Raw genomic sequence first — 26,175 nt, 5'->3', positions numbered from 1 at the left:
GGCTGGAACTTTTGCAGAATTAGCTTAATTACTCTCAGCTCTACGAGCTTTATGTTGTGACCCTTTTCCTCCTCACTCTAAATGCCCTGGGTCTCCAAATGAGTTCCCTAGCCCTCCAGGCTGGCATTGGTTCCAAGGACCAAAGGATCTGGAAGACAGGTGGGCATGCTTTTGCAGTACCTGTTATAGGGCAACCAACATTATAAGGAGTCGAACATCTGTGTTAGAACCTGTACTTGATGTTCTGGGTGTGGTCCCACATCTTTAGAAGTTTTCAAGCATTCATACTAATGTGTGATTGTGCCCATGGAGTGATCCCTATGCACGACACCAGGAGTCATAGCAGTTGGAGGAATAGTGCTATAGTAGGCCTCCTGCAACTCGGGAGCAAGAAAACAAATTCCTGGATGGAACCAGAGAACTTTTGTTGGCACTGACAAAGACATGCTCCTGGAAAATCCTGTGCGCTGCTGACTGTGATGGAGCTCAGATCATGTAGTCCTCGAGGGTACTGTTGAATTCCCTGCAACCTGAGTCTCGCTATTGCCACCCCCACCTTTTTAAAAACCCTGGGGGACAAACACTCCTACTTGACCTGTACTCGCTACTGATCATGTTTCCTGCTGGAGGCGAACCTCAGAAACCTGTGGTGGCACAGTCTGATGGGGATATGGAGATATGAGTCAGTTAGATCTACTGAAGCCAAGAAGTGCTCCTGGGGGAAGGATGAAACCATAGCCAGGGTCTCCATCAGAAACTTTATTTTGTTCCTCCACTTGAGACTTTTGAGGTTGAGAATGGCTCTGACACCTCCCCACCCCCTGTACTTCTGTACAATGAAGAAGATGGAGTAGAACCTGGGGAATCTTTCTTTTGAGGGAACACTATAGCTCCCATATCCAGAAGCGGATGTATTTTGTTGTGGATCAGATTGTGTTTTACAGGGTCGTTGAAGCTGGGTGACTGCAAGAAGGAAAAGATGGAGCAGAGCCTGCAGCTTGATGGAGTATCCCTGGCTCACTATTTCCCTGACTTACTTGTCAGTGGTGTATGAAAACCATTCCGCTAGGAAATGGGAAATCCTGCCCCTTAGCTTCAGCTCTGGGAGGAAGCTTATGTGATCCGTCCAAGTGGATTTGTGTGTGGCTGACGTTCATCTGGACTTTCCCCTTGGACTGTGATTCCACTGTTGTCCCTTTGGGAATCTGTTGCCCCTTTGCTGGCACTTCTGTGCTGACAAGTAAAGGAGTGCCTCTGTTTGAAGGCCAGTCTATAGTGTCTCCCAAGGGCGCTTAGTGGGGAGGGGAGAGATTGTCTGGATTTTCTGCATTGTTAAACACCACTGTATCACAGCTTTTTTCCTAAAGGAGGGAGCCTGTAAACTTGGCCAATCTTGGGAGCCGCTTAGAGTGAATATCCACACTCCAAGGTCGAAGCCATAGGTGGTACCTGGCTAATGAGGTAGAAGCCATGGCTCGGGCTCAGGCTGAGAACCTCATTGCATCCACTGAGGCTTCAGCTGCAAATGCTGTTGTTGCTAGAGAGAGTTTCTTTAAAGTGGAGCCGAAGTTAAGGACAGAGATCACCCTAAGGCTTTGAGAGCTTCCAGTCAGAAATGAGAAGCTTCTGCAAAGCAGGTTGCTGCTAGGGACACTCAGGAAGGTGGTGAAGGTGGCTTCAGAGCCCTTTTTGAGAGTGGGCTCCATCTTTCTACCCATGGGTTCCTTAGGGTAGAACTCCCCTTCGGAGGGAATAACCATGTCCTTGGTGAGGGATACTACAGGAGCATCAACCTTTGGTGTCTCAGCAATAGAGCTCTTTGGTTCTTGAATTTTATAGAGCCTGAGATTGCTCTTGTTAATAGGCTTGCCCTTATCAGGCTGGTTCTTCGAAGGAGGAGTGAAGGGATATTGCAGCCTCAGGGGAGGATTTTGAAGGGAGAAATTTACACTGAGGCTTAAAGAAGCCTGTTCAAGTTTCAGAGCCAGGTAACTTGCCTTCCTCAGTAGAGGAGGAGGAGTCGTCGTCGTCGTCGTCAAAGGACTCGTATCTCCAGATTATTTGGGTTTTTGCTTTCCATTTTTAGGTTTTTGTTTGTTTGTTTTTTGGGGTAATCTTATTTGCATGCTTTGGGAATGCAGAAGGTCTCGGTGGCTTTGGTGAGGCCTCTTGTGGCTTACTTTCTTTAGGGCCTGGAGCCCTCTTGAGAGGTCTGTCTCAGAATCCTCCTCTCCTGGGAGGGGGGTGGGAATTCATTATCCAAGCCGTCCTGGCTGACTTGGGAGGGAGGTTGATTAGAAGACCTGTTTCTTTCCCCAGAATGCTCAGGACCCTCTTTAAGACTTGAGGTGGGAGGAGAGGGAGTTGTGGCCCAAAAAGCCTCCCCTCTTTATTCTGCAGGGGTCCCTGTGGACTTACTTCCTGAGATGATGGTCAGGGTCCTCTTTGCTTCTGGATCTGGAGCCTCTCCTTCCTCTGCACTAGTGTTCCTGGCCCATTTTCCCCCAGTTGGACTAGCAGCTGCCTCGGTGTGTAGGGGACTCCACCTGCCTGCCTGCCTCACAGCCCTGGGACCTAGCGGAGTTAGGGACAGAAGGCTGAGTGCAGACTGGGCACAATTTGGCTTCTGCCAAGCCTGGGAAGGTTCCTCCATATAGAGCACTGCTAGGATTTAACGCAGTACTTTCTTGCCTCCTTTGCCATGCCTGTGAGGGGCGGAGGAGCCAGAAGGGAGACACTGCAGCAGAGGCTCGGGGAGGGTTAAACCCCTGGAGGGTTAACTGACCGAGGGAGTAGAACAACTGCTCCCCACTGCCCAAATATCTGGGCAGAAAAGTTAAATTAGAAGTAGTAAGGGCAGGAGCAAAAGAAATTGTCACTGTCTACTGCTGCGGCAGCAGAGAAACTGGCAGCAAGCAGGAGCAGAGGGGGCGTGGCCAGACCATGTGCCAAAGTGTTGATCAACCTTTGCAAGCTGCAGAGAGGAGAGTGGCCCAGATGTCCAGAATTGTGGAAGAACCTGGGCTGCAGAACAAATAGCCATACATTGCATTTGTGAAGCATTTACTATGCCACATTTGCAAGCCAATATATTACTTTAGCCACTTGTCCCCTTCCTACATTTTCTAATAGGAATCACAGAAAAAGAGAGGTCTTCTAGTTTGCACTATACAAACCTTTGGAGTGAATAATTGTAGGAGAACTTTGAAAGAAATCTCCAAGCTTTTGTAGGGTTCCATCTTTTTTCTGAGTTGACTTTGTACTTGAAGTTGATACTTGTTTTCTTAAGGGGTATTCCTTTCTAAATGATTGTGTTGTGGCCATCTAAACAGAAATACTAGTTAATATTTTAAGTAGAGAACCACAATTTCACTTATCTTTTAGTCCACAAATTAAGTTTGATAATCAGATGGCTCATTTTTACTTTTTAACATTACATATGGACTGCAGTTATTAATTTATACCTAACTCTGTTCCCTTCCTTTGAGGACTAAGGACATTTGTGTATGTACTAATATGCATAGCAAAGTCAATCTGAATATTCAGGCTGCATCAGAGTTTAACAAAACAATGTTTTGCAACACAAAAATCCACCAAGATATAAATAACATTATAAAAAACAGGGGTCCTGGCCTCACTGAAATCAGTGGCAAAATTCCCATTGACTTCAAAGGGGCCAGGATTTCACTCCATGTATTGTGTGCATATTGAGACTTACTCTAGGAGAGCTTTAACACCACACAATTTTGTTGCACTTCAGAGGATTTCAAAGTACCTTCCAAACAATTATTGGGACATACATGGATTGTTTCACCCTAATATATGGTGGGAAATGGTGGCAGTTTAATAGCACTCAGCAACATTAAACAATTGTAAGGCAGAACTTAAAAAAAAACAAAAAAAACCCCACAGTTGTCTGGAATTTTTTTACCTGCTCTATTATGACTAAAAGATTCAGGGAAGGTATTTGTCTGCAATTTTACTGTTATTGGGTATTAGGCAGCATTGTGTCTAGTTAGTTTCAGGGTTTCCCCTGGACAGAACATTCCCGTTTGCCCATTTGTTGTTTCTTGACTTAATTTAGGGCCTGATTCTTCCATAGGATCCATTTAGGCACACCTTTGGGTCCATGGGGATCTTGGGGTTCTTGCTACATAGACACAAAGGTTGGTCTACACAAATCCAGGACTAGGTGTGATTGTGTATAACTATGCCTTTGCACAGCACCTACCTCAAATGCTCCTAACTTGACGTGATTTGGGCCTGTAGATGATACTGCATTACAATTATCATTACTAATCTAGCCAACCATTTTCTTCTGTCTGTGAGAGTTCTTAGCACAACAACAGTGGAGAGAAACTCATTTTATAAATAGAAAAAAATGAGAGAATCACAAAAATTATCAGAGGTACTCAGGGATATGTGTCAGCTGACTGCCACAGGCAGGGCAAATTCACCCTCTGTAAAGCCTGTAAGGGCTGCCTCATGTCGGGAGCACTGCTTAGATTTAAGCCAGATGTTTGCAGGACAGCTCTGCCATGCCTCAGTGGGGGCAGAGGAGTCTGAAAAGGTGGTGCTCCAGTTGCAGATCCAGGTGTTTGAAAACATTATGCTGCTATTTACCCAATTGAGGGAAGGAGGAGGAGGAAGATTAAAGTCACAGCTGCACAAAAATGATTAAAAATAAAGGTTTTAAAACAAAGTGGCTGGGAGAAACTGAACCACCAACTTGTGCCACCATTGGAGGCAGAAAATTTGGAGAGGCCTGAGCTGAAGGGCAGAGCCTATCCCTGGAGCCTCAGGCAACAACAGTGGACCACCTCCAAGTTCCACAGGTGAGGGGCATTAGCCCATGAGTAATGAATGAGGAGAGAAGCTGTGCAACAGAGGTATTCGTTAAAGATCTCCCTGCCTAATACAGATTTACCATCTTTGACTCACTTGCAGAATCTGATGGGATGGCACCATAAGATGGTGTGGAGATACCAGACAAGTATATACATAAAGCAGAAATACTGCTTAGAAAAACGTTCCTTTTCAAAGCCTCTTAATTATTTGCATATATCTATATTCACATAAAATGTCCGAACCAACTTGAAGAACAGAATAAAACAAACCATTTTCTTCTTGCTCATTTTAGCAGAACTGGACTTTATAGGTGAACTAACATCAGCAGTAGGTGTGGCATTTTTCTTGTTTTCACTCTTGACAAGGTCCTGAGAAAATGAAGTATATGCTAAACTTCAACTGCAGTTTGCATCTCAGCTTACAAAATTTCTTCCGGGAGAAGTAGCAGTGTTATGCGTATTAAAGAAGCAGCCAACATCTGAATTGCTATAGTCAGATATTGATGAGCTACTAGCCAGCATTTCCTGAGTGGTACATAATAGAGATACGGTACTTATTCACACCTAAATCAAAGTTTAAATCTTCTGAATTAAAGGCAACTGGAAATAATGGTAGTTATCCCATTCTGACATTTGCTATTTTTCTTCTCCACCATTTCATCTATATGGGTGTTCTTTTGTCAAATTTCTTAAAACTAAAGTTTGAAGTCACTCAATAAATGAATGTAAATTTAGCTTCCTGATGTAAATTCAGGTTGGTAGCATTTTACCATTGTTGAGCTGTCAGTGTAAGGCATCTTCTATTTTGGGATGTGATGTCACTTCCGTGTATAATAAACTTTCTTTCAAGATCTGTGTAAAGCAAGATTGCACCAACCAAAAGATATAATCAAATATATTAGTTGAAAATCCTGGCATGGGATTTTGATAACACTTACTCGTGGCTGGGTTCTTTTAGAAAGACAGAACACATAGGAGTGATTTCAGGTACATGGGCTGCCAAGCAAACCTAATTGTGCAGGGAATGAAGGGCTAAATAAGGTGAAGAACGAAGTTGCTGAATTAAAAACATGGAAGCCTGTGTTAAACTGTTAATTTGAAATGTTAAACCTGTTAAAAGTCTCAACTAAAACCAACCCTCATACATGTACTTTTTAGGTATCTAAGGAGTTTTTTCCTTCTCCTCTTCTAGTCTGAAAATATGTTACCACCAGCTATGCCTGACATTTATCCACTAATTTCAACCTTGTGTCTGTAAAATCATGGTTTGGAAGTTTCAGAAAAATAAAAACAAAATAATTCAGTACTTTTAACTCGGATATTCAGGTTTGTTGAAGACTGACTTTTTTTTTTATGTTTTCCTATTTGGTCTGTGTCCAATTTAGAAAAAAATTGGAAGTATATTAGAATAGAAAATTGTCCAGACTAAAAAAAAATAGGTAACAATAAAATTCAGATAAGAAAATAGTCCTAGAAGGAACGAATTTTAGCTCAGTGGTGTTGTAATGTTATTGTGACTTATCTAAACACTAAGGGGTATGAAGAGGGACTATTTTGGTATAAAAGGATCTCTAAAGTACTCATCTACAGCAACTCTATGTTAGATGAAACCTGCTCATCTATACCAGACAAATAGGTTCAATACCTGACCAAGGCCTTCAGAAGTATGCTTATTTCTACATCTGCTTGTCCAGCAGCTTGAAAGCATATTGCTCTTGAAGAAAATTGGTTGAAGAAACAGAAGTCATTTTAATTGACAATTGTGGATATTCTCTTTCCCAAAATACTTTATAATGCAGAATTCCAGTTCAATGTTCAGTTACACAGTCTTCGACAGTTACTTTTTGCACTTAGGTTTTGAAAACAACAAAATATAGAAATTGTGATTTTTAATACCATTTCCAAGGTCACTGAACTGAAGCCTCTACTTTCCTTACCTATTTCTCAGTGTGCTGAAACAAGCATTTTGAGATTCTTGGATGAAAGGTTCTAATGAAGCACAAAGTTTTCCCTTTTTTCAGGAAAAAGCCTGCTTCCACCCACAGCCATATTTTATGAGTGGTGCCCCCTCCTGCCCACCAACCAATCCCAGGACTCTTTAGAAGTGCTAAGATAGACCTACATCAAACTCACAAGAGAGGGCTGCCACTGGCTGACAGGTACCATGATGTTGCCCCAGGGGGGTGTGTGGCCTGGCTCTCATATTACAATCTGGCACTAGCTTTAACAGACTGACTCTTTCATTTGGTCATTATTTTACAATTGCTTCTGACTAAAGTAGAAAAGGAAAAAGGCAGGATGGTTTCAGGAAATGAAAGCCCGGTCAGCCACCACTCCCAGGTCTTAAGTAAATGAAGACAGAGTCAAATACTTACACAAAATAAAGGATATTTTTGTGTAGCTGATCTGCACAGCTGGAGAACATTTTTATTTTTTGTTTCACCCTAAAAGATAAGCCACCACAAAGGATGCTCATCCAGAGCACTAGATACCCTTTACATATTTTTAAAGCCACAGTTTAGGAGCTACAAACAAAAAAACAATCCAAAGCAGTAGCACCTCTCCTTACCACACATTTAATCACAAGTCGTGTGTATCATACAGTTTTAAATCACCACTGTACTTCCCCACTGTAATCCCACCCTCAACTGCCTCAGCATAGCTAATATGAGTTATATGGTACACAAAGACTTTTAACATCATGTTACATGCATTTAAAGTCATGTTTTGGGCTAAATATATCAGAACATACCATTAGGAATATTTTTAGCTGGCTCTAATACAAATCAGATTCACAAGGGACAATGTGTTTCAATTTTAAGATAGGATTCCACTGCCAGTACAGTAAGGTACACAAAAACTGATCACGGTAATAGATCTAATTGTGTACTATAAATTTTAAAAAGCTCGTGTTCAGTGTAGGACTTACCTCATCTAGCTCATTACTCTTTCTTTTCCTTCTTGTCTTGGGCATTTTAACAGTCACTGGTAAGGCACTGCCCTGGTGTTTCACCTCCATTTTATTGGGATGCAGAGGTGTGAACTGAATCTCCATCTCAGGTTTAGGAAACCTGCTACCTTTCCCGTTTTCTGTAGATACTTCTGAAGAGTCCAGAACAATGTCTGAATGGTCCTGCAGACACATGGGGTGAATTAAAGAGAACAAAAATATTGTCAAACAAGCTTTAAAATAACTTTGTGATATGAAAAATAAAAAGTTAACATAGCCCTAGAAAAGATCCACACACACTCAGTAGCTATTGGCATTTGGGAAATTTGCCATGGCATGTGAGGGAGCCTACATCTTCAACTGTTGTAAAATGTAAGCCTCTTTTTTTTTTTTTTTTTTTTTTTTAAAAGAAAAACAAAAAAAATTAAGTTTCTAGCCTTCATGATTGCAAATTTAAGTTTCCAAATGTGAACCCAGTGCAGTGCTTTCTTACTGAGTCATCTCCTCGGGGATACAGACAACTCCAGCTTTGCTTTATAGCTGCTTACTGCTTTCCGAAGCAACAATAGAGAGTAAGTAACATGACTGGAAAGTTTGTGCTGCTGCTGCTCAGTATCCTGTGGGCAGCAGCAAAGCTCATTAGAATCACATCAGTTTCACTCTACTGCTACTTGGAAATTAGCCAAGGACAGGAGCTATTCAGGGAGAGGACAAGCTGAAAACAGGCTAGAGAAGGGATAGAATAGCAGACCCTTCCACACTTCTATATTAGCAAAGATGGTAGAGGTGTAGGGTACTGAGACCTTGCTGCCCTCCAGCAGCAAGAAAGCTCAGAGGTTGAGGAAAAGAAGGAAGAAAGTTAAAACTCCTTCTTTCTAACAGCTCCCACTAGGGTTCCTAACTTACAGCTGATATAGAAGATGGAGCACACATCCAGGAACAGTAGTCTAGTAAGAATCCCTGCACCTTCTCATTTCCAAAACTAGGGGTGGATCTATAATGATATCACTCATTATGTAGATGTCATGTTAGTAAAGAGTTGGCAGTTTAAAAGGTCAAGTTAAATGAGAGTTGGGACTTTTGTCCATCTTATAAACCTGCACAGGATCTGAAGAAGGCGTATCAAACTTGCCTTAAGTGTAGCCCATTTAAAGTGCCTTAAAAAAAAAAAAAGTCTCATCTAAGACTCACTCATTTTGCAAACACAGTCGGTCCTTAATTAGATCCCATGAAGTGTAGGTATTATACTTCTTTTATAAACATGCAAAGGGGTAATGGGATTCACCAAGTCTGTGGCAGATCCAGGAGACTGCCCACCACCAATCTCTCCCTCCCTTTAGCATGGCTCTTATTGCTTTTGTCAGTACAGCCACAGGCATTAGTGAAAAGCCTGGTTACCCCTGAAGCAGCTAGAAACAAAGAACCAGCACCAAGTGACCTGTCAGTTCTCCGCAAGCCACCAGGAAGAGGCCTGTGGACTACAGTTTGAGAACTGCTATTTTAAAACATTATACAGATAATTTCTTTAGCTTTATTGTGTCTATTAGACAAAAGCTTTATCACCACATATCACCTAAAAGAAAGTTATATACCAACCTCAGTTTCATCTAATGAAGACACACTGCTTGGACATTGTGATAATAGATTGTCTTTAACTTCATTGCAACTTATTGGGATACTTTGTCCAGCTATAGGATTATTCTCTCTCTGTTTTTCCTTAAACTGTAAAAGATTTAGAATGAGTCACAACAATGTTAGAGTGTAAGCTTCAGAATTATGTTTGAGCTACCTATGTGTTCCAATATAAAAGCTCAATACGTTTAAGTTCATGAATGTTTGTGCAGGAAGATATTAAACCATTTCAAAAGACCCATGCAGTTAATCTCCAGAGCTACTTATTTTTGTAAGAAACATTTCACTATTACTATACCATGAAAATATTCAGACCTGATAATTTTCTGTTAGCAGCTTCTCTCCTCATTCATAACAAATGGGTAATGGACTGCCACCTGGGGAATTTGGAGGTGGTTTTATGTTGTTGCTGGAAGGTCCAGGACTGAGTCCTGCTCTTCAGCTCAGGCCACCAGAGAAGTTCTTCCAAAGGTGCAGATTCACGCCAGCAACCAATTAATAGCAATAAGACAAGAACTTGAAATTTCTGAAACTAACCTTAGAGCAACTGTATGTGTGAGTCTCCCTTCAGAGAAAAAAAATTATTATTATTTTTACAAGTTGTGTAACAATCATTTACCAAATTACCAGATTGGGTTCAATGAACTAGAAGCTGCTAACAGAAAGAAAATAATCAGGTAAGAAATTTCTCATTCTGCTGCCCAGCTTCACTCCTCATTTACACCAAATGGGCAGTAACAAGCAGCAATGCACAGAAGAAGAGAGGGTTAGTGAGTAGAAGGATAAAGCAGAATTTAAACTATTGTTGTTATGGTAGGCAGAAATAGGAAGGAACATGAAGTTTCCATGCTATAAAGTGAAAGCTTTGTAACTTGAGGAATTATTTGGGAACAAACCAGTAGCACCTTTGTACCAACGGATGCCTCTGCAGAGGTACGGAAATCTACTTTGCAAGTTTCCCTCAGGTGAGGCTCAGACACTTTCTTCCCACAGTGCCACTGGAGGGAACCTTGATTCCCTCAGTGAATGGTTTCCCAGATGCGTAGTGTGCCAACTGGTGCAGGATTTTACCATTTTGCCTGCGGCAACCTTGAGGTTCTAAGGCTTTTTGGATGTAATCATGAAAAGGGTACAATTGGCATATGTACGCTGCATGCCTGAGATATATCATCTTTAGAGCGCGAGGAATACCTTCTTATGCTACAATCTTCCAAAGGGGTGTTCAAGATTGGAACAAAAATGATGGGCGAACTATTTCCTATGAAGTGTGGGAACAAGAACTTGCCCCGGGCCAAAGGTTTCTGGAGCTATCAGAATAACCTTTTCCTTAAGATAGAGTGGTTCTTGTATAGACTGAGGAACTAATTTCAAAATTTGTCTTTTAGAAGTAATGGCAACTATAAAAGCTGACCCCAGGTTTATCTAATTTGGGAGTTCTGATGAATCTTGGTACCCGAGGGCACTCAGTTGGGAAGTCCAATGTGCCTGCATAAAAGAAAGCTGCTAGGGATGTAATCCACTTTTCTAAAGATGCCTGGTTGTAGGATTCTAGCCAGCCATCCTGGAGAAACTCTAGGGTAGCAAAGATATTTTGTGATTACAATAAATTATTTGTATTATCGTGGTACCTTGAGGCCCAGACACCATTTTGCTGCACACTGTACAAACATGTGAGGCATTCTCTGACACAAAGAGTTGACCGCTTTCCTTCACACCAGAAATTTGACCAGATCAATGAACGAAAATGTATTGGTTGAGTTCTGTCTGGATACCAAAATGTATCAACAAGACCAACAGAGAATCCCTGCTGAACTACACTTCTTTAGCTACCCAGGTGGTCCAGATCTGGAGTGGTATTTTGACCTTAGAAAAAGCGGGTGGAGTCCGTATAAGGAGCTTTTTGAGGGAGAAATTATTAGCAGAGCACTGCAGAGGCACCCCAGGTCACAAGTGGGCTCTTGGGTGGTTGCTAAACCTGTTACATGGATGTAAGAGGAAACTTCCCCTGTGGCCAAGTTATTCTGAAATTCCCACTAGTGCATTTCTTGCACATTCTTCTGAAGCAGCCGGTGCTGGCCATCATCAAAGAGAAAATACTGGACTAGATGGACCACTGGTCTGGTCTTTTATAGCCATGTCATTGATAGAGGTGTCAAAGTAAACTAAAAGGGAATACACTCAGATGCTGCAAAACTGTACAGCACGGGGTGTGAGCTTAGAGATACTTTCCATTTTCCAGATGAGGGTCCATAATCCCAAGGTTGTCATGCAACACTAATGCTCTGCAAGTTGCACACTTGTCCAGTAAATTTCCAGGTGGAATTTAAAGTACTGGTTTTATCCTATAAATCCTGTATGCTTTGGAACCTAGTTATCTGTAGGACCATGCCTCTCTCTGCACCATACTGCTAGAGTTCAGATCAACAGAGGTACTTGAGTTGGAATTCCATTCACACAGACCTACAGAAGCTGCTAGAGGGGGAATTTGGTCTCCTCAGCTCTTGAGTATAGAGCTTCTATTAGTTAACTATCTAGGTAGGTTCTGAAGCCTAACTTTTCTAATAGGCATTTACAGAGATTGGGTTTTCATAAGTGGAGAAGTTGATATTTTATTGGCTAGAGAGTGTCTTTGATTTTAGTGGGAGAATTTACGAAGTAAAAGAATTTGTACTTAGAAATTTGGTACTGGGCGTAACCGGAATACTACTGTCTTTTTTGGCATAAGAGACAATCTACCACAAAGGAAGGCTTGCCTGGGTGGCAAGATAGACCAGAGTGCCAAAGAGGACTGTCTGACTTCACGCTGAGGCTATTATAGTCCTTTAGGAGTTCACACTTCTCACTTGGTCGGTGAAAACTAATTATAGAATATACAATCAATCAGTTTAGGGTTTGTGCCCTGTTCCTTGACAGTCTACCCTGCGGTTAGCACTCACTCTTGTGAGCCGCTCTAGACAGTTTGACACAGATTAAGGATTGTAAGAATTATCAGGAAGAGAAAAACAGCATGGGGAAAAGAGTGTTTTCTAGGAGTACACTTCAAACGTTTACTGGACTACAGTGGGGGTGGGGGGGGTGGCGGCGGCAAGGAAAGCACTCTGTTATCTTGCACCTAGGAAGTAGTTGGGCTGTGTGATTACATTCGTGAAACAGTATCACAACCAGCCTTGGTTGGAAGTGCTGCAAAAAGGCTTTGGGCAAGATAAGACTGCTTTAGACAGGAGGTTAGCTATTAAATTAAGGTGCTTTTATAGTTCCTTGATTTTTTTTTATAAGGGGGCTCGTTTAGTCTCCAGAAATCAAGTGTTGATTTTGTTTTATATGTACCCCTTCCGTTTCCGTTATCCTTCCTCAGTATCTGTTAAATATTATCAAAAAATCAAGAAACTTATGATAGTTTTAACTAGAAATGCAACTCGGTGTTATAAGGAGCTGATCCTGAATTGAATCAAACAAGCTGGTGAATACCCTGTTCCTTTGGGAACAGCAGACCTGGTAGCACTGTGAGTGTTCAGCGGATAAAGGGATGAACACTATGAGGGGGATGCTTCAAAGGGGCTCGGGAACTGAGGTGCACCTATTGTTAACCTGCAAGACAAAGTAAGGGCTGGCATAGCTCAGAGGAAACTGTTTGGGTGGCTAACAGATTGGAGGTGTGTTGGGGAACAGAAACCCAGTTAAGCACAAGCAAGTCTTCCTCAAGCTGGAGACAGGAGTGGTTAACAAGGTGATTCAGTCCTGGGCACTTGAGAACTGTCACAGTACCAGAAAACACATACAGCGTGGGAAGAAGCAGCCTAATCTTCCTCATGCTATTCTGCCTATGCAGTTCAGTCCTAATAGAGGTATAATGAGTTCAGTCCCCATACCCCTTCATTCATAACCTCTCTGGCAGGACTGCCAATAAAGGTGATAATTGTCTTGGTGGTTTGTGACATGAATACCTGTCCTCAAGAAACTGGACTGAGACCCCATCAATTGATTTAATAAATCACCAAACAGCCATCAAATGTCAACCTAATTTAGTTCCCACTTTTCATGTTTAAGACTTACAAATGCATTGTAACAGGATTTGTTCCGTTTCTGACACTGGCCAAAACAGAAAGTTGAGAAAGCAAAGGAAATAACAAATGTTTGGAATTTTTATTTCGAGTTTAATTTGAAAGTTGGGTTAACTCTTTCGTTTGTTTTTTGCTTTTTTTTTTTTCCTTGTCATGCCACTGTGCCTCCTGGTCTTGGCCTGGACCAGAGATGGAAATGAAAAGCCAACAAAGGCTATTTTTCATGGAATTTTCAGGGTGAGTAGTCCAAGAAAATACTAGAAGTTTCATAAGAAAGCCTGTTGGAGATTTCCAATTCAGTTTCTTGATCACAGAGTTCAGATAAACTTCAAATGCTTTTCTGAACCACTGAACCTTTGGAAGTTCACCCACCACTAATGCCAGTTCATTTCCAAAGCAAGCTATGGGGCTGGTTTTAATTTTTTAAATTTGCTCTTAAACACTGAAATGTTGAAAATATTTGAAGCCAACATAGCTCTGAAATCAAGACTGCAACAATATGATAATGCTATACAGAACTAATAGATAACAAATCAAAATGAACAGAAGGAGAATTAGGCTGACCTTTCCTGAACCCATTAATGTGGTATGTTTCAGTTCCTCTATTTCTTTATCTTTTTTAATGTTGCTAGAAACCAAAGCACTGAGCTGTACTTCCAAAGCTGCGACTAGCTGATCTCTTTCTTTACGCCACTTTTGCAGGTCATTATCCTTTTCTGCCAGCTGTGCAGTAAGCTTCTCCTAAACGAAAATGGAAAGTGATTAGAAAAGCCTTGAAACACCTTCAATTTGAACTGTCCCAAGTACGTGGTTTCAAATGATTAACTATTATATTTATGCTCAAAAAGAAAGACCCTATTAATCTAGGAAATTAAGCCTACGTAAGTATTCTACTTCATAAAGGGAAACAAGTAATTTAGTTTCATTTGACAGTGTATAAAAACAAAAGAGGTTTTAAATAATAAATCTTGTTCCCACATTCTCTTTTCAAGAGCAGAATTTCAGTAAAAAAAGCCCCTCCAACTATTGATGTAACTAACCTGACTGTTTCTCATGAGTATTTTACAAGCTAGCCAACATAAATTTGAAGAGTAAACTAAGGGTTCATCTACAGTTGAGCTAGGAGATGCAATTCCCAACTCTGCTCAGGCTAGCATCTCAAAATAGCAGGTGCGTCCATGGCAGCCTGGGCTGCTGCCTGAGTACAATTGCACCCGAACCCCTAAGTACATAGTCAGGTGGCTAGCCTAAGCGGCCACCCACGTTGTGGAATAGTATCAGCCTTATCACTAGATCTTATTTATACAATGGGTACCACAGCCCTGCTGTGAAAGTGGTATGGATGGGAAAACAGTGATGTTCTCCCCCCCATACACACTATTACAAACTGTATTTTAAACCAATTATAATAGATTTTGCTACAAATCTGGGCTGAAAAATTAGCTTCTCTTCAACCTTCCACAGTCTCTCCCCCCATGCCCTTTATAACTGATTTTCTTTTAGAAAAGTTGTTTCCTAAATGGGAGTTCTCCTCAGCTCTGTTGAGGAATCAGTACATTTTCAAGTAAGGACTCCTTTTGGGACTTAACTCAAGAGGTGCAACTTTGAGTCTTTGTGTTCCTTGTTCACCGATATGTAACTGGGGAGGTAATAACATCGGAGGAACCAACATAGATTCATTTGCTGTTATGCCTAAGATGTTTCTTAATAGTTACGGTAAGTGTATGATAAAGAACACTACAAACTGAGCACCTCTGATCCTGACTTTCCTGTAAAATGACAAAAGAAGAAAAAAAGAAGTCCTCTGAAGTTCCAAATACCCTCAACTTAAAAGAGTTAGGATACCTCACAGGAAGCACTCTGCAGGATCAAGCCCTTTAAACTTCTTTGAAACCTGTTTAAAACATCATGGGAATTAGAACAGATGGTCTATTACTCACCACTTCTGTTTGTTGCTTTACGTGACGTTCTCTATCTTCAGCAAATTTTCTCATCTCTCTGTTTCGGTGATTCTCAGCTTCTTTTGCTTGAGTTATAAGCCCCATTTTTTCTTCCACCCATTTCTTTCTATCAGTTCTATACTTTTCTTCAATTTCCTGCATTAAGTAATCAAAAATTTAAAGAGTATAAATCAGGTATAAATCTTTTCTTAGCCAGGGAGAAGGCTCTCCAAGGTTAGGCTGACGTTAAATTGACAATCTTTGCATATTGTAGGGAGGACACCCAGTTACATTTTTTAGGACAAGACAGACAAACCTAATAGTAAAACAAAGAAATATCAACCCACCAACTGGATACCTGCATATTCCTGAAATAAACTCTCTTTTACTTATAAAAATAGCACAAAGTTTCTAAAAAAAGACTTTTGGAATGGTATTATGGGATAAACATTTGTGTTTGATCTACACCAGTGTACATAACTTTGGCTAACCATAGAACCATAAAAGACTAGGATTGGAAGAGACCTCAGGAGCTCATCTAGTCCAACCCCCTGCTCAAAGCAGGACCAATCCCCAATTAAATCATCCCAGCCAGAGCTTTGTCAAGCCCGGCCTTAGAAACCTCAAAGATGGAGATTCCACCACCTCCCTTGGTAATCCTTCCAGTGCTTGGAGGGTCCCAGCTGAGATTGCCGCTGTGGGTGCTTTTTATAGTTCCTTGATTTTTTATAAGGGGGCTCGTATCTGGAGTGGGTGGTCTGACTGGGGGCTTGCTGCAGCTTGAACTTGGCCCTGGCTGGGGCCGGGACATAGAGACCAAGAGTTTTTAATGTCATGCGGTAGTCCTTGAGACCATGTAACTTCACGTCTGCTTTTTCCGTGAACAGGGCTTTGCCGTTGAATGGGAGGTCCTGCAAGGAGCTCTGTGCCTCTCTGGACAAACCCGACAACAGGAGCCACAACGCTCTTCTCATGGATACCGCAGAGGCCATAGATCTTGCAGCCATATCTGCCGCGTCCAAGGCTGCCTGAAGTGCCGCTCTGGTGGCAGCTGTGCCCTCCTCAACCAGAGCCTTAAACTCCTTCTTATCACGCTCCTGAAGGGAGTCCGCAAACTTTGGTATTGAGCCCCCCAAGTTAAAGTCATATCTGCCCAGCAGGGCTTGGTGGTTTGCCACCCTCAGTTGGAAGCTTGAGAGGGAATAAATCTTTCTACTGAGTAAGTCTAGTCTCCTCGAGTCCTTATTCTTAGAGGTAGGAGCGGATTGGCCCTGACGCTCCTTATGGTTGACCGCCTCGACCACTAGAGAGTTGGGGGCAGGATGGGTATACAGATACTCGTGCCCCTTGGCGGGCACAAAATACTTTCGTTCTGCCCTCTTAGAGATGGGGGGCAAGGAAGCTGGGGTCTGCCACAGGGCATTTGAGATCTTTGCCACCCCTTCGTGGAGGGGGAGAGCCACCCTGGTTGGCGCTGTAGCTGGAGAGGACATCGAAGAGGGAGTCTGAGGGTTCCTCCACCTCCTGAGCTTGTAGGTTGAGGCTTGATGCCACCCTTTTCAAAAGTTCTTGGTGGGCTTTTGTGTCCTCCTGAGGAACAGTGGGAGGAGGTGCTGTGATTGCCTCATCTGGGGAGGATGAGGATGGGGATGCGGTACTCTGTATCCCCACCAGTGCTGCAGGTGCCAACACTTGGTCCCCTTCTGAGCGTGGAACTGGGGAGGCGCGCTCTGCTGACCCTTTCCTGGGGGCTGATAGAGGGAGGCTGACAGTCTTTCCAAGGCTCCAGCCACTGAGAGAGCCACCACCGAGGGCTGCGTCGGGGCCCACGGGACCCATTAGTACCAGGGCACTGGCCAGGGACCCTGGTGCCACTGCACCTGCTGTGGCACCGTCAGAGCAGACTCACCGACTGTCGACTCCGAAGGGAGGCTGGGCTGGCATACGATCTACCGCTATTCCAGGATGGGAATGAGTGACAGCGTCGCGAGCCGTGCCGGGCTTGGGACCGTGAACCCGGCGTGGAGGAGTGGGAGTACCGTCTGCTCCGTAAACAGCTCCGACAGGCAGATCTGCGATGGCTGGTTCCCAGCAATCTATACCTTGGGCTGCGGGAGTGGTGCTGTGGTGGGGACCTCGACCGGGACAAAGAGCGAGAGCGGCATCAACGTTGGTACCGCGAAGGGCTATGATAGCTTCTCGGAGTCAGCGACCTCTGGTGCCATCTGTCCCGGTCCTGGCAGGGCACACTGTGATTGCGAGATCTGCGATCCTTTGAGGCAGAGCGGTGCCTGGATCCCCTGCTGCTTGGCACCCAGCCAGACAACCTGGTGGGGGTTGATGGGGACTGGTGCGGGCTGCGAGTGGGATGTTCACTGTGTGGAGAGCGGCTTTGGAAACCTTCCCTCGACTGTGAACAGTACCATCCGGGCGGCAACTGCAGAGGTCCAAGTGCCGGTTTGGCTCTGGACCGGGGAGCCGCTGACGTCAGTGCAACCGATACTGGTAGAGAGACATAACCTTGACATAGTCTTGAGCTGCCTGCAGGGCCTCCAGCATGGAGGGCACCTGAATGTGGCCACTGGCGTCCGGGGAGGTTGGCTCGGAGAGGGCTGGGCTACTCCGGTCAACTTGAATCGGAGGCTGCAAGGTCAATGGGGATCGAGAGCTGCCCAACGCAGTCTAGTCTTGCCCCCAGCCTTGCCCCGGTGCATTGACGGAGAAGACCTCTTCTTCATCATGTTATAGTGTCTCGTGGATGGGAAGCGGTGTTGACTGGTGGAAGGCACCACTGGGTTGCTGCACACTGATCCTGCAGTGCTCGGTGCTGACTCGGAGCAGTGCAGAGGTGTTGGGGTCAGGGCCGACTCCATCAAAATGGCTCGGAGCCGGATATCCCACTCCTTCTTGGTCCGAGGCTTAAAAGATCTGCAAATTTTGCAGCAGTCACTGAGGTGGGTTTCCCCCAGACAGCATGAACAGTCAGCATACGGATCACTCACAGGCATAGGTCTTTTACAAGTGTTGCATGACTTAAAGCCCAGGGTGCGGGGCATGCCCTGACCTGGACATACTTCTAACTATACTTCTTATTCCCCCCCCCCCCCCTTTTTTTTTTTTAAACTACAGTTACTAACTAACTACGAACTAAACAAAGTCCAAACAGGGAAAGCTACAGCGGAGCAGTTCCAAAGCACCTTCACTGGTGGCAAGAAGAAACTGAATGTGGGGGGGAGCACGCAGCACCCCTTAAACTGCCCCATATCAGTGCCACTCCAGGGGTCGCTAGGGGCATTCCCCTACGGGTACTGATAGGGGAAAAACTTCCGGCACCGGTGTACATGGCGAGCACGCACATGAGCGATCACTCAAAGAAGAAAGAGGTGATATAGCTACTTGCCTGCTTTAAATTTAATTCTCTGTGTTTAAAATTAGGTCACCAAATTTTACCTTAAGTCTTTCTTGCAGACTGATTAGTTCTCCACTAACTGCATCTATGTTTTTGTCCTCATGTTTGTTTATTTTTTGTTGACACTCGCTATTACTCTTCTCCAGCTCTTTATATTTCTGCTTCCATTCTTCCAATTCTAGTCAGAATACAAGAATAAATAATGTGGTTTGCATCAATTTCAAGCTTACCACATTTACACCCTTCTTGTAGTACAGCTCCCACATTTATCAGTCACAACTAATGCCAAAGTAAAGATATGGCAGAAAAGCCACCACTAGGCCAAATCCTGCAGTCTTTAAACAAAACTCCAATGGTGTTTTGGATTTGGTCCAATATAATAGTTACAAACTCAATGATAAAAGTGGTGAAGTGTTCCTAAGCATCTAAAAAGTATGCTTTTGCTCATACTTTAGATAGGTAGTTTACCAGAAACTAATTTCTCAGTCTCTTCTAATTTGGCCTCTAGCACTTGATCTTGTTCCAGCTGAGTCTGTTCCTGTTCCTCTAATGTCAGTCGCATGTCTTCAATTATTTTCTCTTTTGCACGCAGATCTGAAGATTTAAGAATAGATTTAAAAAGGAGGCTCCTTCTTCTCCCCACCATTCCCTCCCCAATTCCCCACAGATTTTGTGACTTCCGTGACAAAATTGCAGCCTTAACTATCATTAACCAGTCAGCATTTTAATCTTTGAGATTTTATTAAAATGGCGGCTCTCACACTTTCTCAGACTTTTAAAACGTTATAAGTGTGGGTATAGCAAGCCCACAATCCTTTTTCATTTTATTTTTGGAGATAGAGTTTGGGATTTATATCCTTTGCATCAACTTCTTGCTTTCTAATAGACCAACTGACATGGGCTAAACAAAACAGCAGCTCATTATCTGAATGTTTTAAATACTAGGTTTGGAATTTGTTCCATCCAAACAATATTTTTAAAATTTGAACATATTAAAACCCTTTAAGAAAATTATTTACACAAGAAGAACCCATTATGCTGCCATTTCATGACAGGATATGAACAAAAATGGTTATTGCTTACCTTTACATGCATTCTGGTATTGTTTTGAGATTTCTTCTATCTGCTCATTACCCAATAGTTCCTAAGTAGTACATCAAAAGGAAATTAGTACTAATACGTTTGAAAACAAAGATGCACATTGGCATTTGGTAAGAGTCTGGAAAGTCTCACTCAGAGCTTTATTAAACAATAAGCTGATACTTAAGAGTGAAGAAATCTGGAATATGTAGCTTTTCCATCTACCAAAGAGGGGCATTCTCACAGCCAGTCTACTGGTGAAAAAGAGAAGGTGTAAACTGAGGCACTTCAACTATTTATCCAGATGCTTCAAGCCAGAATATTTGCAGATCAGGCCTTGTCCATTCATCTATATATGTACTGAACACTTAGTTCTATCAAAGGCAATTTGATGAGGCACTATTATGAGAAGGTCCTTAAAAATGTTCTTGTCCATTAAGTTAATTTTAGCATGGTTAGTTCTATTTTACCCTATTTCCTGTGACTGCCTTACTGCTTAGAAACCTTCTTATATCATTAGAAACTGATAATTAGCAAATGACAAATGGAGGGCATATCAAGTCGTTTATAAAACTTAAGAAATGTTCAAAATACCTTTTTAAGTTGCTGGATTGTCCGCTGTTTCATATCTAGTTCCTCAGCAAACTGGTTTTTAGTTTTCTCATGTTCATTAACTTTGCTTCTCAATAATTTCTCCTTGGAACGCATTGTGCACACCTGCAAAGCAGACCGTGTCATAAAAGGATAAGCAAAAGTCCACAGTTAATTGTCCTATGTCGGTTTGGTTTTTAGATTTAGATGGCATAAATGGATTGTATTTACGAATAGTATTTAATATGATTACATGACAAGCTTTCAAATAATTAGACAATTCTCCATTATTCTGAAAAATGCAGGTGCAATATATTACATTTTCATCTTAATTAAGAAAGAGGTCCGATCGCTGAATGGGAAGATTTACTGTATTCAACTGATATCAATGCAGGTAGCTTTGTCAAGCAAAAATTTCAGCTATATGTATAGAACTAAGAAGCTAATCTTTTAATTTTAAACGGTAGAGTTTTAAAAAGAGGCTTTGGTTGACATTTGATCTCAAGCCTTTCCTGACGCTTCACAAGTGGTTCAGCATTAAATATTTAGGATGCTGGTTAGATGAAGGACAAGAAGCGCTATTATCCTGGGCAGGCAGCAATACATGTAATTAACCACTAGTGCAAGACTCCACACTATAGCCTCTATTTAAAATGCAAAACGGCTATTACTTGCAGTAAGCATTCCATTTTAATTATGCTACTGCTTGGTAGTTACATATTAGTCACTAATACAACTAGAAGTTATTCTCTTTCATTTCCTTTCACAGATCAACAGAATTTGTAACCTTCATTTTTAACCACAAGAGAAACAAAATTAGCACTCTCCCTTTCTGATAAACCTTTGCCTCCCCCCAAAAGGCCAATCAATGTGTTATCTTCAGAGACAGTCTGGTTTCCATCAGTTTAAGAAACGGAAAGTCCCAAAGTTAGTCCTGTAAAACAACATATTCCAGAGTGACACATGATTAGATTAGTCTGGAAAGTTCTTTTCAGAAACCTGATTCGCCATTATTTTCAAGTCCTCTTGAACCCATGGCAAACATACTACTAGCAAGACTGTTTTTCTTTTCAATATCTACATGTCAAAATATGAGTTACTGTAGTTTTCTCAGTAGTTTACAAGTTTTGTATCAATAGTTTTCAGGTTCACTTTTACTCTAGGTTCAGAATTCTAAATCTAAAGAAGTTAAAAATATTGTTTTAATATTAAATGCTTTAACAATTCATATAACCAAAGATATATTTAAGAGAAAATATTTGATTAGCAGAGCCCTACATTTAATCTGCAAAAGAAACACGTTTCTTCTTATGATTACAGACCTCTTTCTGTACTTGCTCAATTTGTTTCTTAGCATCAGCTAGCTTTTCTTTCAGATCTGTATACTCCTCATCTTTCCTCTCACAATCCATTTCTAGCCGCTGTATGAAGGCAGAACTCTCAGAGAGTTCTTTATTTAACCTGGAGGAGGAAGGTGGGAAAGAGGAGGAAGGATTAAATATCATTAAGGAAGTTAAAAGAAACTATTATAGAGGAAGGAGTTGTAAGCTGCAAAGTAATGTTTAATTCAAAATCTTCAGAGAGTGTGTGTGTGTGTGTTTGTTTAAAGGACACATTTCTATTAGGTTTTACACTTTTTTTTTAAAAAAACTCAAAAAGCCCTAAACTTTGGAACAAAGCTACTTTAGAGCGTTCCTTTAATGTTCCATAAATATAAATGCAAACAAAAACATATAAAATGGAACTTCTACTCTGTGACTTAATTAGGGAAGAGGCCTTTCAGCATTTTACAAACTTAGGACTCAATTCTGTCATCCTTATATTAAGTAGTATTTTATACTTCATAAGCCCCTTTGATTTAAATGGAACTACTTGATCAGTAAGGTGCTACTTACTCAACATGAGTAGACTCAGATTTGAAAGCCAGATAGGACCATCATGATCACATAGTCTGACTTTCAGTACATTGCAGGCCACAGAACCTCACACCCCCTCCCTTTTAATAGACCCCTAACCACTGGCTGAGTTACTGAAGTCCTCAAATCATGATTTAAAGACTTCAAGTTACAGAGAATCCACCATTTACTCTAGTTTAAACCTGCAAGTGACCAATGCCCCAAGTGCAGTGGAAGGCGAACAATCCCCTGGGTCTCTGCCAATCTGACCAAAAGAAAATTCCTTCCCAGCCCCAAATATTGCAGTCAGTTGGACCATGAGCATTTCAGCAAGAACCAATGGCCAAACACGTGGGAAAGAATTCTCTGCAGTAACTCAGAGCCCTCCCCATCCAGTGTCTCACCACTGGCCTTTGGGGATATTTACTATTAGCTGTCGCAGATCAGCTACATGCCACTATAGGCAGTCTCATCATACCATCCCCTCCATAAATTTATCAGATTCAAGTCTTGAAGCCAGTTAGGTTTTTGCCCCCCCTGCTCCCCTTGGAAGGCTGTTCCAGAACTTCACTCCTCAGATGGTTAGAAACTTTCGTTTAATTTCAAGCCTAAATTTGTTGATCTATTATATTTGTTATATCTATTTGTTATATCTATTTGTTCTGGGGTCCACATTGGTGCTTCACTTAAATAACTTCTCTCCCTCCCTGGTATTTCTCCCTTTGATGTATTTATAGAGAGCAATCATATCTCCCTTCAGCCTTCTTTTGGTGAGACTAAAGAAGCCAAGCTCTTTGAGTCTTCTCTCATAAGGTAGGTTTTCCATTCCTCAGATCATCCTAGTAGCCCTTCTCTGCACCTGTTCCAGTTTGAATTAGTCTTTCTTAAACATGGCAGATCACAATTACACACACTATTCCAGATGAGGTCTCATCAGTGCTTTGTATAATGGTACTAACAGTTCCCTGGCTCCATTGGAGATACCTGACCTAGGATTGCATTAGCCTTTTTCATGGTCACATCACACTGATGACTCATAGTCATCCTGTGATCAATCAATACACCCAGATCTCTCTCCTCCCCTGGAGCTTCCAACTGGAAAGTCCCAAGCTTATAGCAAAATTTGTTGTTGTTAGTCCCCAAGTGTAAGACCCCACACTTTGAACTATTAAATTTAACCCAATTTCTATTACTCTAGTTTTCAAGGTCATCCAGATCTTCTTGTATGGTATTCTGGTCCTCCTCCATATTGGCAAGACCTCCCAACTTTGTCATCTGAAAATTTTATTAGCACACTCCCACTTTTTGTACAAAGGTCATTAATAAAATTGTTAAATAGGATTGGTTCCAAGACTGATCCCTGAGGAACACCTCTAGTAACCTCCCTCCAGCCTAACAGTTCACCTTTCAGTATGACCCTTGTAGTCTCCCCTTTACAAGTTTCTTGTCCATCTTCTATGAGGTCCTCACTACTCACCAATATCATATCTAAAATGGCATCAACTCTTGTTGGTTTGGCAACTATCTGATGAAGAAATCTGTCAGCTACCACATCAAGGAAAATTTGGGCCCTACTATTATTAATAGCACTTTTTCTTGAATCTATATCTGGGAGGTTAAAGATTCTCATAATCTCAATTCCCAGGAGTATATATTTCATTGAAAATATTTTTTAAATGGCTTTACCCATATCCAGATTGGATCCTGGGGGTCTGTACTATACTCCAAAAACTATCCCAGGTGAGCCTCTGGTAGCCTTCTTCCCCAAAGTCATTTTGATCCAAACAGACTACTTTATGTATTCCATCACTTCTAATTTTTTTAGTGTACTTCATCATTAATATACAATGCTACTCCACCACCTTTACATTATTTCAATCTTTCCTGAATAGTACCTACCCTTCAATACCTGCACTCCAGTCATGAGTACTATTTCACTATGTTTCTGTTAGCTCTATAATATTTGGATTCACTTCCTGCACCAGTAGTTCTAGTTCCTCCATTTTGTTACCCAGGCTCCTTGCATTGGTGTACAAACATCTTAGTTTTGTCTGCTTGGCTTTACCCAGATTCCTCACCCGATTAGGTACAGTCATTCTACTGCCACTATCGCCTACCTGTTAACTTCATTTGAACTCTCTTTCCTCTTAATGTCCATTCTCCTACACACTGCTGTTCTTTTCTCCATTGCTATATTCTCTTTCTTGATTTTTCTCCCGGTCAATATTAGAATCAGGTGTGGAGATTACATGAGCATCTCCCAACCACCTCCCCCAGATTCCTAGTTTAAAGCTCTTTTAAATCAGTTGTGCTGACCTCCATCCCTGAAGTCTATTTCCCTCCCTACTCAGGTGGGAAAGAACAGTCCTTTGTCCGTGAAAGCCTGCCAGTGGTCAAACATTCCAAAACCTTCCTGATAGCACCACTGCCTCAGCCATCTGAGGATTATCATAATTTTGTCTTACCTTCGTCCTCCTCCTCTAGGGTCAGGTAAAGGGAGTGCAATTATGCCTCAGGCTGGTTCCACTCTCCTACACTCATTTCCTGTTTAAGTTTTCATACTACATCCATCACCAAGTTATCCAACTGTTTACCAAAAACTGCTGTTATCACATAACAACTATTAACATTTTAATATTTTGGACCCATGTCAAGTTATTTGCTTTAAAAAATTGCCATATATGAAGTTTCTGCTCCAACATTTGCACCTGCTACTCCAAAAAGGTTATCTAGTATCAGGATTTCTAACAGGTAGGTTTATATAAAAGTTTTTCTTGCCTCTGGTTTCCATACAAGAAGTAAATGGTAGATGAATATTAATAGAGTTCCAAATGTAGAGGCCATTTTAACATAGGAACTACTTTAGTTCACTGAAAGATCGCACACAAGTGTACTAATACAATAATTGGGTATACTCCACGGTATGGCATTAAACAAACTGATGCAGGAGACTCTAAACATACCAGGCTCCCCTTATTCATATTCTGAGAGTCCCTTAAACACAAGCTCTTTTCTAGAAGACATTTGAATCTGGTGGATAAAGTGAATAAAATAAATACTCATGATTGTACCATATTTACTTAGCCTGAAAAATCATTAAAGCATCTATGTCCATTTCACTAGTGGAGATATAATTTAGTTAGAAATAACTGATAATTATGGCAAAAAGATGCATTATCATAAAGTGCAAAAAACCTGATCAGACAGACAATCTCCACCTGAGAAAAGAAAAAAGAAAAGGAGTACTTGTGGCACCTTAGAGACTAACCAGTTTATTTGAGCATGAGCTTTCGTGAGCTACAGCTCACTTCATCGGATGAAGTGAGCTGTAGCTCACGAAAGCTCATGCTCAAATAAACTGGTTAGTCTCTAAGGTGCCACAAGTACTCCTTTTCTTTTTTCTTTTTACGAATACAGACTAACACGGCTGTTACTCTGCAACCTCCACCTGAGAAGATATTCTACTCTGACTTTTAGAGGGGGGAAAAAAACCCCAACCCCAAAAACCTAATTTACTATACAAGGTAGGTACATTGTAGAAAATTTGGAGAAGTTAGAAATAGTTCCCTATTGAAAAGAAGTTAGTACACCTGGTACAAGTATTACCTTGTAAAATGGATTGCTTTTACTGTTAATGACAAGTTTAATTGCAATGTCTACATTTTTACTCATGTTTCCTTCCATGTACTGATGCTACAGGTAGGAATTTACTTACTGGGTTTTATACATTATCAAGATATACAATTAAACAAAGAGAAAAAATAGCCAGT

At 41.6% G+C, this 26,175-nt stretch overlaps 1 protein-coding gene across 3 annotated transcripts in view; it reads right to left on the bottom strand.

Annotated features, from left to right (window-relative positions):
• Window positions 1–26,175, bottom strand: part of KIF20B (kinesin family member 20B) — a 69,380-nt gene that overhangs the window by 5,208 nt on the left and 37,997 nt on the right. Inside the window, exons 20-31 of one of the 3 annotated variants that reach the window (XM_074959045.1) lie at window positions 21,833–21,971; window positions 20,514–20,636; window positions 19,923–19,983; window positions 19,308–19,433; window positions 18,881–19,017; window positions 15,431–15,586; window positions 14,055–14,231; window positions 9,394–9,519; window positions 7,777–7,980; window positions 6,493–6,561; window positions 5,118–5,216; window positions 3,177–3,324 (exon numbers count right to left, since the gene is read on the bottom strand). In XM_074959045.1, the coding sequence (XP_074815146.1) occupies window positions 3,177–3,324; window positions 5,118–5,216; window positions 6,493–6,561; window positions 7,777–7,980; window positions 9,394–9,519; window positions 14,055–14,231; window positions 15,431–15,586; window positions 18,881–19,017; window positions 19,308–19,433; window positions 19,923–19,983; window positions 20,514–20,636; window positions 21,833–21,971 (1,565 nt within the window). The remainder of the gene's footprint in view (window positions 1–3,176; window positions 3,325–5,117; window positions 5,217–6,492; window positions 6,562–7,776; window positions 7,981–9,393; window positions 9,520–14,054; window positions 14,232–15,430; window positions 15,587–18,880; window positions 19,018–19,307; window positions 19,434–19,922; window positions 19,984–20,513; window positions 20,637–21,832; window positions 21,972–26,175) is intronic. The other 2 variants (XM_074959046.1, XM_074959047.1) reach the window with 2 other exon arrangements.

This window comes from Natator depressus, chromosome 7 (assembly GCF_965152275.1).
Source record: "Natator depressus isolate rNatDep1 chromosome 7, rNatDep2.hap1, whole genome shotgun sequence".
Taxonomy (NCBI): domain Eukaryota; kingdom Metazoa; phylum Chordata; order Testudines; family Cheloniidae; genus Natator; species Natator depressus.
This window is presented reverse-complemented; position numbering and strand designations above follow the sequence as displayed.